Source organism: Oreochromis aureus, linkage group 3 (genome assembly GCF_013358895.1).
Source record: "Oreochromis aureus strain Israel breed Guangdong linkage group 3, ZZ_aureus, whole genome shotgun sequence".
In the NCBI taxonomy this organism is placed as follows: Eukaryota; Metazoa; Chordata; class Actinopteri; order Cichliformes; family Cichlidae; genus Oreochromis; species Oreochromis aureus.
In genome coordinates this window covers 49497232-49511472 of record NC_052944.1, presented here as the reverse complement: position 1 = coordinate 49511472, position 14241 = coordinate 49497232, and the positions used below count along the sequence as shown (strand labels likewise).

The 14241-nt window shown below is 37.8% G+C and overlaps 1 protein-coding gene across 1 annotated transcript; it reads right to left on the bottom strand.

The window, feature by feature from the left end:
- Window positions 1-733: 733 nt before the first annotated feature.
- On the bottom strand, window positions 734-13098 carry LOC120439470 (butyrophilin-like protein 10). Its single transcript, XM_039610486.1, has 7 exons — window positions 13060-13098; window positions 10079-10184; window positions 6801-7139; window positions 5784-6065; window positions 5523-5633; window positions 4423-4563; window positions 734-3644 (listed from the first exon to the last, which is right to left on the bottom strand). The coding sequence occupies exons 2-6, from the start codon at window positions 10137-10139 to the stop codon at window positions 4463-4465; spliced, it is 894 nt and encodes a 297-aa protein (XP_039466420.1). The 5' UTR covers window positions 10140-10184; window positions 13060-13098; the 3' UTR covers window positions 734-3644; window positions 4423-4462.
- Between the last annotated feature and the right edge of the window lie 1143 nt (window positions 13099-14241).

The window sequence follows — 14241 nt, the reverse complement described above, 5'->3', positions numbered from 1 at the left end:
AATGCAATCATGAATCCTTTTTACAAAAACGCTGGAATAACAAAGTTAAGAAAATCATAAAAGAGCTCCAATGATGACCAGTGATGCAGACTCAAAAATATTAAAACTAAAATTATCTGTATGTAGACACCTACTTCTTTAGTTTGTCACCATCTTTAAATTTGCCAGATTTATTGTAATCATTGCTTCAAGTTAACAGCAGCCATCCTCTCCTGTCTGTCAGTGATACTGCTGACTGAATTAATTAATAGACACCTTTAGTTGGTTAAGATTTAGATTATTAATATAACACACAAGTCTAATGAAAAATTGTGCTATACTGTTATAGATATAAAATACCCAGCAGTGTATGAAATTGTTTTGTGTGAGGCAACAGTTGGGCATTAACAAGAGCTAAATAAATAAATAAATAGAGATAAGTAACTAAATATTTTAAAAAAGAAAAAACAGAAAAAGTCAGAACTGCACACTACTGGTCACTTTGTTGGATACATGGGGTGGCTGTAGCTCAGGTGGCAGAGCAGGTCAGCCACTAATCAGAAGGTCGGTGGTTCGATCCCAGGCTGCATCCTGGCTGCATGCCAAATATCCTTGGGCAAGATACTAACCCCATGTTTGCCTACTGGTGGTGGTCAGAGGGCCCGGTGGCGCCAGTGTCCGGCAGCCTCGCCTCTGTCAGTGCGCCCCAGGGCAGCTGTGGCTACAATGTAGCTTGCTATCGCCAGTGTGTGAATGGGTGAATGACTGAATGTAGTGTAAAGCGCTTTGGGGTCCTATGGACTAGAAAAGCGCTATACAAATGTAGGCCATTTACCATCTGTTTAAATTCACGTTAACACAAATATCAAATCATAAAATGGTCCCAACTCAATGCAATACGGCATGCAGGCTAGTCACTGAAAAGTAAACTAATAGAAAACAAACCCATTACTGCTGGTAACACTGACCCAACCTATACCCAAAGCTACAGCAGTATTACGGCCATCTGACTTTGAGGAAGAAGGCAGGGTGTATGATTTTGCCTTTTTTAGCTTTATTTGATAAAAACCTAAGCTTTATGAAGCGTATGGCATGTCAACGCACTGGGCTAAATCGGCGCCCACGATTTAGCCTTTTTGATAGTGATGGCCAGATGGAGCTTTCTGATGCACTGAAGCTTGTATTGAAAAATTGTTCATTACTCGAAGCGTTTCAACACAGTCCTCTCTGGTGTTTCATTATGATTGCCCACTCTGCAGAGCTGAGTTGACAGCTGTTTATATCATGTGACAGTTCTGTCTGATGTTGGCCTGCCATTGTAAACATTCATCATTTAAACATGTGCAATTATGTGTTTTTCCTTTGCTTGTGGCTTCTTGATGTTTTTTTCAATAGATGAAAAATACATCATATAACATGTTGTACGAAACAGTCATATAATAGGCTGGAAGCGTGCTTGTACTTTGACGTCCCTGCCTCCACATGATTATGTAATTAACCAGAGTCAGTTACATTTGTATATATTTTAACTTATATAATTACAACTAACTATATCTATGGTGTATTTCTTATGGAAATTTTAGACCAGGGGGTAAATTTGCTATGAACTGTTTTTGATTGATGAAACAGCAGGATGTCCTCTCTTCCTCGCTGGCTCCATGTCTCTCATTGTGCGGCACACTGGTTCACTATCTCTCACACAAAATCAACACAACACAGTACAAATCCCGCAAATCATTCACTTCCTTATAAACCACTGAATCAGCACTAAAGCAGTGACGTACTGAATGAAGGTTCGTCTCTCATTGATCACATGACTTTGTTCAAATGAACCAAGCCGTGCCACAGTGTTTCTGAAGCACTAAGTGTTTTCTTTTTAAAAAATATGCTCCGGAGCCTCAGCTTCAAATGGACCAACACTACTTTATGACTTTTCAGTTTAGTAACCAACTATTTCATCTGTCATTTCCTTTCTTTAAAAGGTATCTGTTTGTGTGTAATTACTAATAAAATATGAATAACAAACTTTACTTGACAGAAAAAGGTGGCTCATTGTGAGTGCAGAACTTTCTTGAGAATCACTGAGTTTTAAGCTTCCTTTAGTGTCAGAGTAACATTAAAGAAACTAAAAGGACTTTAGTTTTATCTGTCAGACACAAAGTACCATCTGGTGCTCTGAACACAGAGATAAATAAAACTGAAAATGTAATGGTGACTCAGTTTTCATAGGTTTTTATAGACATTCATGTTGCAACAGTTGAAAACCTGCTCCATCCGTACTGATGTAATCTTACTAACCCCAAAACATTCTGCGCCAAAAACTGGTCCACCGCAAGGATCTGATTCCCCGACACAAACAGAGTAACATAGTGTACGCTGTTAAGTGCAGGAGGATTGCCAGGATTTATACATCGGGGAAACCAAACAACCTCTGCCGAAGTGGATGGCACAACACAGAAGAGCAACCTCATCAGGCCAGGACTCTGCAGTCTATTTACACCTACAGGCCAGTGGACACTGACCAACAATGAGGATGTACTTATATGTTTTAAGTTTGCTACTGGAAGCCACGTAAAGCATCCATGAAGCACATGGAAAAGTACACTGTGAAAAATAACTTTTGTTTATCCAGTAAACTTCACTGTCAGCTCCTTCATTCACTCCATCCTCTTCACTCAACTACAACATGACCAAAATAGTATAATAGGATAAATATTATAGGAGCAGATGAGGGATCCACAATCAACAAGAGTACAACAGAATGCTTAGTTATGTGAAATTATCATTAATTAGTGTGTGGAAAACAGAATCTACAGCCTTGTAATTTGTGGTGGATTTGACTACATTTCCACTCTTACCTGTTTCTCTCTCTCTGATCCATATCAATTTATAATGCTACTCAAACTGAACACAGGCAGCTGCTGCACATAGACAGGTAACATCATTTTGACTTGATGTCACCTGGATCTGGAGTTGTACTGTAAACAAACACTGAAACCCGATTTGATCAGAATAGGAACAGAAATTAACATAATAACACACATCAGCTCGTTCACTGAAAACTCCCTATATACCAGCAGGTTGGCTAAGATTCTCTAGTGATTTAATCTTGTTTCTCTGTCAGAGTAACTCACTCATAGCTGTAATCCCTTTCTGTGACACACTGCTAATAATGAATTTATCCCCCCAAACTGTAAAAAAACAAAACAAAAAACAACATTTGTGCAACAGCACCAATGCTGATCTAAACTAACATGCAGAGTGCAGTTTAAGGTAAGTGCATCTAAGAACAAATAAACAATCCCTCATATCGAAAGCCTGATGAGACGTCCTGTACTTCTCTACCAACATGAAAAGAAACACAAATTGTATTTTAATACACATAACATATTTATCAAGGTTAAGAAAGTAATCCTGCAGTTAGAGATTCAATCATTTTGCATTACTATTTATTCAATGAATATGAGTCTGTTTCTGGTTGTTTGCACAAGAAATTACCAGTGACCTGCTGAGATCATTTTGTATCTCTGGCAGTGCTCATCCTGTTCCTCTGTGCACAAACCATCAGGTATCTGTCCTGCTGATGGTTTAAGGATGTTCTATGGCCCGTCCAGCTCTCCTGAGTACATGCCTGTCTCCTTGAATCTCCTCCTCCTCCCCATGTCCTGATCAACAGAAATATATCCAGGACTTCATCAAAAATAAAGACATCTGCAGCTTTAACTTGGATAATAATATTTGTGTCTTTCAGTTTTCATACGTAGCTTTCAAAAACTGAACCCAAGTTTTGTCTTTTTGAAAAAAGAAAGAATTTCATCATGAGCTACACTGAAATGGAAAAACCCTTTAAGTAATCACCACGATGGACTGTATTATAAATCAGAGTGATATGCAGGAGAGGGTGTTTTCAGATGAAACTGAAACTGATGTTTCCTCCTCTGTAGACTGTCCCAGTGATGGATTCAGCTGGTAGAGCAGAGAGAAAACACTCCACAACATCCAATCAGAGCTATTTTATGCAAAATTAAGGTGTAGTTTATCCCGCAGGTGTCTCAGGGTTTAGTTCTGTTTCTTCCATGCAGACACTATATTACTGAAATATTACATGACAATAAACTTGTTGAATCTTAAATCAGCATCGTCATGGGAAAAACTCATCACTTTGCACCTTCTTCTTCACTTAACTTTGGACTTCTCAGATTTCTTGGATTTTTCTTCACATATACTATGAAGTAGCCCCTTCACTGAGATATGGTGGCCAAATTAAACATTCTCACGGGTATGTGCCAACAGAACATCCAAAGACAACAAACAAATAAGATATACAAAACTTAGTCCATCTCTTACTGTCTTTGGTCTTTTACACAATAATCACCTTTTTCTAATGAGGTAATTAGAAATGTCTAAATAAATGAGATAGAAAGTAAAGCAATGATACAATACCAATGACAGAAAGCCGATTGTTGGCAACATATGTTTGTGGTCACAGCTTGTGACCAGGAAGAGAACGAAGATCAGTCTGCACATTCAGTATATCTCTGATCCTGGATTCAGCTGTGGTGTGGTTTCCTTCTCTTCTGCAGGCTACACACACAGGAAGAAATAATAAAGTGTTAAAATGTATTTCATATTTGTTACATTTCAGTATTGTTTATTGTACAGGGCCATTAAATCTTAAATAGCTTTTCCACTGTGGTCATGAAATGATCACACAAAAATGTAAATTGTGAAATAAAATTGCCTTTACCTTTTAGTTTTTACACCATAACATTTAAATGTGGAAGAAATAATGCCTGACTTTAATTATTGTTTTAAATTACTTTTATTCCCCCCCCCCTATTTATTTATTTATTTTTGGAAGGGGCGGACTGACCTTTTTTTAATTGTTTGATGAAAATATTATTTGACATTTTACACCCAAACTTATTTAACTTGATGTATAACACAATTGTATTTTAAGTATAATTGAGTTGTTAAGACTAAAAAGCTCTTTATGTGAATGTTATCAACATGTAGATGTAGAAAAACACATGAATGTTGCACTTGTTATGTTTTACTTTCAGAGTCGTGTCAGTTATGTGAGTTTATTTTTGATAAAGGTGCAGGTACATGTATCCACTGTAATTCCAACCAGGTTAGAGGTGCTTTGCTTTAAGTACAGTTGGGTATTGCTCTAAGATCCACTGTAGATTTATTGTAGCTTTGAATCACTTATGCAACAGTAAATTTGTACTTTTAATATGCTTGCACTGGGAGACCACGTACATGTAAAATGGTGGAACATTGATGTGTGAACACATTAATTTTTCTGCTTATGACTTAGAAAGAATGACATATGTGAACTGTAAGGACACTGGGACTGAGCAAGAGCAATACACACATCAATATTGTTGAAAGTTGAATAAGAGATACAAGCTGGGAGGCAAACTGAGTGCACTGTCTTCATTGCTCCTGACCTTCATCTGTATTGTGGCACCACTGGGGCCTGTAACACTTAATGCATCTTCTACATGTAAAGAGATGAAAACATATTTAAAACCTACCAGTTTTAGTTTCTACTGACTGAAAGCAAACAATCGAAAAAGCCAGGAAACAATAAAGCCCCACAATGATGACAATGTGAAGAAGAGGAATGAATGAGTCCAGGATGACACCTTAACAGAAAAAACATACATGGGATTAACATAATAGTATTTCTTACTTGTTCCAAAAATGAGAAATAAAATATGTTGTTAATGATCTGTACCGTGCACGTGTGTCTCTAATAATGAAATAGTTTGTTTCTGAATGTGAGTCATTATTACCTGGAACATGTTTGTGTGTCTCTCTGCTCTGGTTGGTGTTCCTCTGTTGGACTCTGCAGGTGATGTTGTTGCTGTGTCTCTTCTCCACAGTCACTCTGCTGCTGACAGTATAGAGGTCATCAGGACCTCTGAGGGTCTCTGTAGGTCCAGCAGAGAGGAGGTTTCCCTCACCGTCCAACCACAGCAGCTCAGGCTCTGGATACCAGCCTGCAGACTCACACTGTAACACCACCCTGCTGCTGACGTTTGACATCACCTTTATGACGGGTGTAGATGCTGACCCTGATGAAAGGCACAGGGGACAGCGGTACCAGTGAACATTTGGATAATAATAATAATAATAACAATCATTTTTATGGACGGCAGAAACAAACAGAAGACATCAAAATAATACATTTGGAAATATATACTAAACATAATTCTTGTGATGAAAACAACATTTGATTTGGGGAATAAAATATAACAATCATGATCTTTTTGTCTGTGATTTGATCATACAGAATTAAAATTTCCAAACTTGTTGTAACATTGGGCTGAAGAGCTGAGATCATTATTTCACTGGACATTTAAATTTACCTCACATCTCCAGTTGTCTTTATACTCAGTAAAAATGCTGTTCAACCAAACCTGGGATTTATATGTTAAACATGTGAATAAAATCTGCTGTGAGGTGAGAAAATATTTAAACCAAAAATGTTTTTCAGGAAAGAACTCTGAGCAGATGATACATTTAAGCTCTGTTTTATCCAAACTGCTGTTATCATCACTTTTAAAGAACTGAGACAATATACAATGAATAAACAATGACCAAACTGTAATGAACCTCATTTCAACACCAGGGTTTTGGAGAAATGTACCAAGGATCAAATGTTACAAACTGAATGAGACCAATGATTTTAATTCTTCCTCTACGAAGAGCAAAATATTCACATCTGAAATCTGATGGCTACCTTGATGAACATGACAACAACATCGGGGTCAGAATTATGCCCACCTACTAGAAAAAGATCCACTTACCTACAACAAGGTCAACAAAGGATTCTTGTGGAAGCTGTGGAATGAAACATCTGTACGGTCCTTCATCAAACAGCTGTACTTTGGAAAGAGTCAGTGAGACGTCTCCATGCTTCATTTTATCAAAGGACAGTGAGGTTCTTCCCACGTACGATGGCTCTTTGAACTCCATATTTTCTGTAAATTTTTCCCACACATGTATAAATCCTGGTGTTAGGTCAGTTCTCGCCCACTCCAGCTGCAAGTTTGAAGCGTCCAATGGAGGTTTTAGGAAACAGGGTAAAACAACATCACTGCCAAGTAGACCCACTGCTTGCTGTCGATGCCCATGCTGAGAATAACCTGCAAAAAATAAAAATTAAAAATCTAATTTTCAATTACTGTTGTGGGATTCACATGAAAGGCTGACTGGAGCATGGCTGGATCTCTGCACAGGCCTCAAAGCCTAAAAGACAGAGTTCTTTACATTAAATCCGAGAGTAAATAACACAGATAAATGACACTGGTACCATTATTGTAGTTATTTAAATTATTTAAAGAAATTTAAATATTAGACAGAGATAACACAAGTAAACACAAAAATTGAGTTATAAGATATATTAACTTTGTCTGCACCTTTTGCAGAGATATGATTATTCCTTCAGAAGTTGTGCATTTTTTCCTTAATAACAAACCATGGTCCTTAAGTCTCTTATGACGCTGATTTGTGAAAGAAAAGAAGCTTTTATTGAAAGGAATATCTATAAGGTAAGATAAATTAGGAAGGAGATGAGATCTGAAATTTTAAAAAAGCCAAACTAAAATACAAAGATAAGATAGAGGCTTAGATGGGTAGCAATAACTCAGGGGTTGCCTGGGCAGGCATGAAACACATGGCTGGTCATGTCTGTGAAAGTTCTCAGTCATCCAGGTCATCGTAGTCTAAGGAGCTTGGAAAGAAAAGCGTCTGGACTTCTTTGAGTTGCTTGAAGACGTTTCACCTCTCATCCGAGAAGCTTCTTCAGTTCTAAGGGTCAAATGGTGGAGAGTCCCAGATTTAAACCCAGTGGGAGTTTCCCCCCAAAGAGGGACAAAGGACCCCCTGATGATCCTCTACCTAATCACATGCGCCAAGGTGTGAAAATGGGCCAGGGTTTCAGGTGAGCTCATTGTGAAATCTGGCCCCACCCTATCATGTGATTTCCTGAAGTCAGATGGCCGAGGGTGTGAGTGGGCGTTAAGGCGTCTGGGAAGGGCTGGTCACCGTCACAGTGACTGTAATAAGATACGTTTCCCTGGTTTTAGTTCAGACTTTCAGTTGGTCAATGAGCTGAATAGATTTAGCATCTGCAGGTATACTTTAAATAATCTGAGTTCACACCTTGTGGAAAATTAATCAAATAACAAATTGCCCACTTTCAAATAAATAAAACGTAGAAGTGTCCTAATAATTTGTATACATTGTAATAGTTTGTAACATTGTATTAGCTATTAAGCTTTCGAGCACGTCACTTTTTATTCTGATATGACCTGCTAAAGGAATAATTCATCTGAACAAGACTTAATTATATGGCGTGCCTTAACATGCTCGGTGCTTGTTACAACTGAACACATTTTACCATTCATTTGCAAACCAGTTTGTACACTCATGTTACTTTTAGGTCTCCCTAGTGCTTCAGCATGAATTGTAGTTTTATCTTGTTCTTTTTTGTGTGTTTGTTTGTTTCTGTGTATGGAGATATTGCAAATTAATTTCCCATTCCCATAGGGACAATAAAGTTACCATTGAACCTTTGAACTATGGTGTAACACAAATTTTGAAAGCTGCATTCAATTTCTTAAGCCAACCGAAGCCTCATTACTGCTACACTGTTACGTCCCTCTGCTGCCCCTAATCTCCTTAGTATGTTCAGCTGGTGCTAACTGGCCCCACCTATTCAGGTGTTGATAAAAGCCTACCTGAGGCAGGCTTTCAGGAAGCTCACTAGTCTTTGCCTTGGTGGTACTAGCCATTTTAGCCAACCTGAGCCATTTTAAGATAAAACCTCTTCTCACTAACACTCTGGTATTTATCTCTATTTATTATTTTTATGTTGCGGCTTTTGAGCCAGGTTGTAACACACACCTATTCTCAATCAAAAAACCTGGACCAAAAGATCCTCAAAAAGCCAGACATCATACTGAGGTCCAAGGAAATTCAGGATCACTTGAGAAGCAAAGTAATTGAGACCTCTCAGTGTGGAAAACCTTATAAAGCCACTTCTAAAGCTGTGGGACTGCAGCGAACCACAGTGAGAGCCATCATCCACAAACAATGAAAACATGGAACAGTGGTGAACCTCCCCAGCAGTGGCCAGTCAACCAAAATATGCCAAGAGCACAGCCATGACTCATACAAGACATCACAGACCTCACAAAGACCCCAGAACAACAACCAAAGAGTTTCAGACCTCACTTGCCTCTCATGACTGCACCATAAGAAAGCAGAAGTAACATAAAGGTTTGTGACAGTTTTGCCAGAAAACAATAAATAATGAAATCAATTATTTAATGAAAGTGTCTTGTGCTGCAGGATGAAGGCTGTATCATTAATAGAGTTCATTATCAGTTACTTATTAAAACTAGATCAAGTAAATAAAACAAGTCTCATTGTTCTGAGATCAGTTTCTGATTTTCAGCTTCTACAGACTGTGGCAGCTTTAACTGACTTCATTTATTTTTTTGATTTTGTTCTTTGAGTTCAAAATAATGTTCAAAAAATTCTGATTAAACAAAAAGATTTTTGTTTCTTAAGAGGGTTTTATATGTAGATTTTAACTGTGTCCCTTCTGCAGATAGAGCTTAATATCAACTAATAACACACATTTTACTTTAAGAATGACAAGAAAAAAACTGAAAGCATTTTGTGCAAGAGCCGCCCAATTGGGCAAAAAAGCTGAAGCTACTGCCTGACCAATACCGATACCTAACCAATACATGCGGAAACTTCACCATCACTTTGTTTTGTGTGTTAAACTCAATACGACTAGTACTTGCACTGTTTCATTCATTTAAACATTTATCAGCTCAGTTTGGAAACACAATTTCTGTCTTAGCGCATTTGCGCCGCTGTGTGTTTTTGTGGTCTTCTTTTGTGGGGCTTAAGTGGTTTTAAAAAGTGGGTATATGTTTGTTAAATTCCATTTGAGCTTTAGAAAATAATACTGGAAACATTTCAACACAGAAAATGGTTAATAGCTTTGCTTACCAGTTAAATGTAAAATGAACTAAAATAAGAGTCTGATAGAAACAGATGTCTTTACCTTTAATGAAACTGAAGCAGAGGATGCAAATCCAGAGTGAAACAGAGCAAAAGCCCTCCATGGAGTAGAAACCAGCTTTGACAGGGAGGCATTAGAGACTCTGGTTCTTTAAAGAAGAAAGAAATTATAAAAACAGGTCACACAAACAGCCAACAACACATCCACAGTACACAGGTATAAACGTGCATCTGTGTCAGGCTGCAGAAGTAAAGCAGGAGACAAATAGGAGAGGACTGTGTGCTGCAGAAGGTGGAAAACAGTTAAAAACTCAGAGACATGAAAGTATTATTTTTAGATCAGACTGAGCTTTTACTTCCATTTTACTCGATAAGTATTACAGTTTTTTCTGATGGCTTGAGCACATTTTTTGTAACTATTGGCTATTTTTGCAAAACTCTACACACAAATAAGAAAACTCTTCACCCAATCAGCAAAACATTGTAGTTTTCTTGTAAAAGCGAATAACCTTTGCTTAACTCACCACACCTTTGTAAAAAAGGTATTTTTGTATCAGACAGTAAACACAAGCCATCATATTAATAAGCACACAAAGCACCAACTACACACTGATGGTATGAATGAAAAACACATCTGGCTTTTGCTTTCTCTGTGCACAAGGTAGGCCATGTCAGATTGAGCTCATACTTTTGTCATAGATCCGTAAGCATAGAGGGATCCAAACTTCAAGTACTGGTGTTTATTCACACACATCAAAACAAACACAAGTGTTTATTTCCAAGTATAGAATTATTTGCAATCGCCATATTGACTATATGGGTTTCTTGGTCTGCAGTGAACATTCTTCCTCTGCCCCAGCATCTGGTCATCTAGCAATTCTGTAAAGTAACAATTTCAGTATTTTTACATCTATGGTATTGTTGTGTTTCTCATTAGCACGGCAGTGCTACAAATCTTAGTGCAAAGTGACTGTACTAACCGACTCTCATTTCAAAATGTCCTTATGATGCCTGCCACAGTGTAGCGGCTCAAGTTAGGCTGAACCCGTTGGCCAGCTTCCCTCAGGGTCACTCCATGGTTGATTACATGGTCCACTATTGTAGCTCTGATGTCATAAGCAATTCTATTTCTTACTCTTCTTACCCTTCCTCTTCCCCCTCCTCGTCCTCCTCTCCCCCCTCCTCATCCTCCTCTCCCCCCTCCTCGCCTCCTCTTGCTCCTCCTTGTCCTTGTCGTCCTCTTCATTCTACTTCTTCACCTCCACGTCCTTTTTCCCTGCTCCCTCCATTGTACTCCACACACACAGCTTACCTGTATTATAGTGCTTAGACTGATTGCAAAGTGAACTAATTATCTAAAAAAGTTTTCACATGTGAAAGTGTGCGAGACAGTTGGCAAAATAGTGTTAATGATAGCCATACATGTGTATAATTTTGCTAGGAGTGTGTTGGAAATTTGGTAATTGAGTGTAAGCAGTGAGTTGTGTTTACAGTTTTGCAAAGTGTGTGTTACAAAATGGCAAACTGAGTGCAAAGCAGTGTTTGTGCTTTTAGTTTTGCAAACTCAGTGAGTGGTTTTGCTATAAGTATTAATAGTTTTAGAAATTGTGCTATAAGAATCACAGTTAGGGTTTAAGCATTCAGAAAAAACTGTAAGGACATTTTGAAATGAGGTCGGTTAGTACAGTCACTTTGCACTAAGATTTGTAGCACTGCCATGCTAATGAGAAACACAACAATACCATAGATGTAAAAATACTGAAATTGTTACTTTAGAGAATTGCTAGACGACCAGATGCTGGGGCAGAGGAAGCATGTTCACTGCAGACCAAGAAACCCATACAGTCAATATGGCGATTGCAAATAATCCTATACTTGGAAATAAACACTTGTGTTTGTTTTGATGTGTGTGAATAAACACCAGTACTTGAAGTTTGGATCCCTCTATGCTTACGGATCTATGACAAAAGTATGAGCTCAAACTGACATAGCCTACCTTGTGCACAGAGAAAGCAAAAGCCAGATGTGTTTTTCATTCATACCATCAGTGTGTAGTTGGTGCATTGTGTCCTTATTAATATGATGGCTTGTGTTAACTGTTGGATACGAAAATACCATTTTTACAAAGATTTGGAGAGTTAAGCAAAGGTTATTCGCTTTTACAAGAAAACTACAATGTTTTGCTGATTGGGTGAAGAGTTTTCTTATTTGTGTGTAGAGTTTTGCAAAAATAGCCAATAGTTACAAAAAATGTGCTCAAGCCATCAGAAAAAACTGTAACATGAATACAAGCTTTGAAGTTTTCAATAGTCTCTACTTGAATCATTATGCAGTGAATTTGGTGAACTGCAGATTTAAGCAGTGCTACTTTAGCTTTTAAACCACAGCCATCATTTAGCTGCTGGAAAGCTGTGACAGTGTGTTGATAAAAAAAAAAAAAAAAAAAACCCCACTAAACAATAAAACTGTGTAGTAACATGCAAGCTGTGTTTTGGGTCCTCAACCGTGTCACAGGAAAATACGTTAAGGAAAAGTGTTTGATGGTGGATCATTAACTCCTTACCAGGAACATTGATCAGCTCATCCAGAACTACACATTAACATCGAAAATAATTTTGTTCACTAAGATTAGTCAGCAGGTTTGGGGTTAGGTTATGATCTTTTATTTTGAAATTAAGCAGCTCCAAAGCAGTTTAACTTAAGCACATAACTAAAACTGAAAGCTCAGAGTTTCTTTAAGTCACCTCGATGAGACAAAGTCCTGCTTTACATGCAGGTCTCTGCACGACTCCAAGAACAGTTCTTTATAAACATAAATACAGCTTTTCTCACACTTAACTGCTACATTTGTGGGAGCTTTAAACAACTGACAGACACAAAATTCATTCGGTAACGTGTAGAAAAAAAGTGCCAGTTTTTCACCACAAAGTTTACTGTTTTGTTATAAAGTTCTTGTTTATTTGTTCTGTGACTAAAAAACAAACAAACAAAAAAGAAAATGCAAACAAATAAACACAGACTTACCACAGATAAAGACTCCAGACTCCGACACCGTGATTTAAACTGTCGATGTCAAAGTGAAATGAGTCATTGGAGCAGAGCAGGAAATTAATTGAGACAAGAATTAACATGTCACTGCAAGTTTCCAGCATTCCATTGTCTATTTATCAGGTAAACAGTGAGCATGATGAACACAAGGATGGTTTAACTTTATCACATACTGCATCAGGTCAGTACAGATCATGCGTAAACCAAAGAGGACCTCAAAATGGTTTCAGTAGTTTTCTTATCTTCAACAAGGAGCTCATGTTTTTGGTAGCATTGGCATTTCATTCTGTCTGTAAACAAAACAGCTCTAAAGGTTTTGAATGTAATCTGATAAAACTCTGTAGGCTGTAGAGCAGGATCATGTTATAATAATTCAATCAAATTTGATTTACATTCACTGAGGTCTTCAAGGTCAACTTTACAATTTGTTGGTGGAAAATTAACAACGTCTTAAAACTTAGAAACAATGATTCTTGAAAGTACATTGTGTAATGTCAACATTTATAAAATATGTCGCCCCCCTGAAGCACCCTCACCCACAGAACTCCCACACTGGCTGTATCCCAATTCAGAGTCTGCAGCCTTAAAGGCCGCATTTTAAGGCCGATTACGTCACAGCGACGTGACGAAGGTGGTCCCAATTCAAAAGCTGTGTCCCAAAACGTCGCCTGCATCCTTCACTCGCAGTAGCACAGGAACAGAGCAGGAGGGAAAGACAGAGAAAGAGAGCCAGGGACAACAACGTCACATTAGAAAGGTATAGTAATCATCCACAACTATTTTCAGTTGCAGATGATAAAGGATTCAGAAAGTTTATTCATGCAGGCCCATATGACAGAGAATATGCATCTTCTTTTTGTTTTCAGATTTTAATTTATATTTAATTGTGTTGTGGTTTGCAGTGTTTTGTGTTGTTTCATTTTAAATTGGTTTAAAAGGAAAAAGATGAGATTAAAAGTTGAACTGTGACTAGTTGGTTTTTGTATTATATGATTTATTTATTACATTTTATGTGGAGTGACTAAATAAAAGTATATTTACAGTGGCCGCTAAAGACGAAGCACGTACAAACTTCAAAACACGTAAAAAACTCCAAAACACGTACAAAAGACAACAGAAGTGCTCCAGAATGCTAGGCGCAGTGTTGAGCTTTTGTTA

Coding starts and splice junctions, on each gene's coding strand:
- LOC120439470 (XM_039610486.1), bottom strand. CDS start 10,139: ATGGAGGGCTTTTGCTCTGTTTCACTCTGGATTTGCATCCTCTGCTTC. Junction 7,140..10,078: donor CTGCTTCAGTTTCATTAAAG/GTAAAGACATCT, acceptor TATTTTTTGCAG/GTTATTCTCAGCATGGGCAT. Junction 5,634..5,783: donor GACACACAAACATGTTCCAG/GTAATAATGACT, acceptor TTTTCTGTTAAG/GTGTCATCCTGGACTCATTC.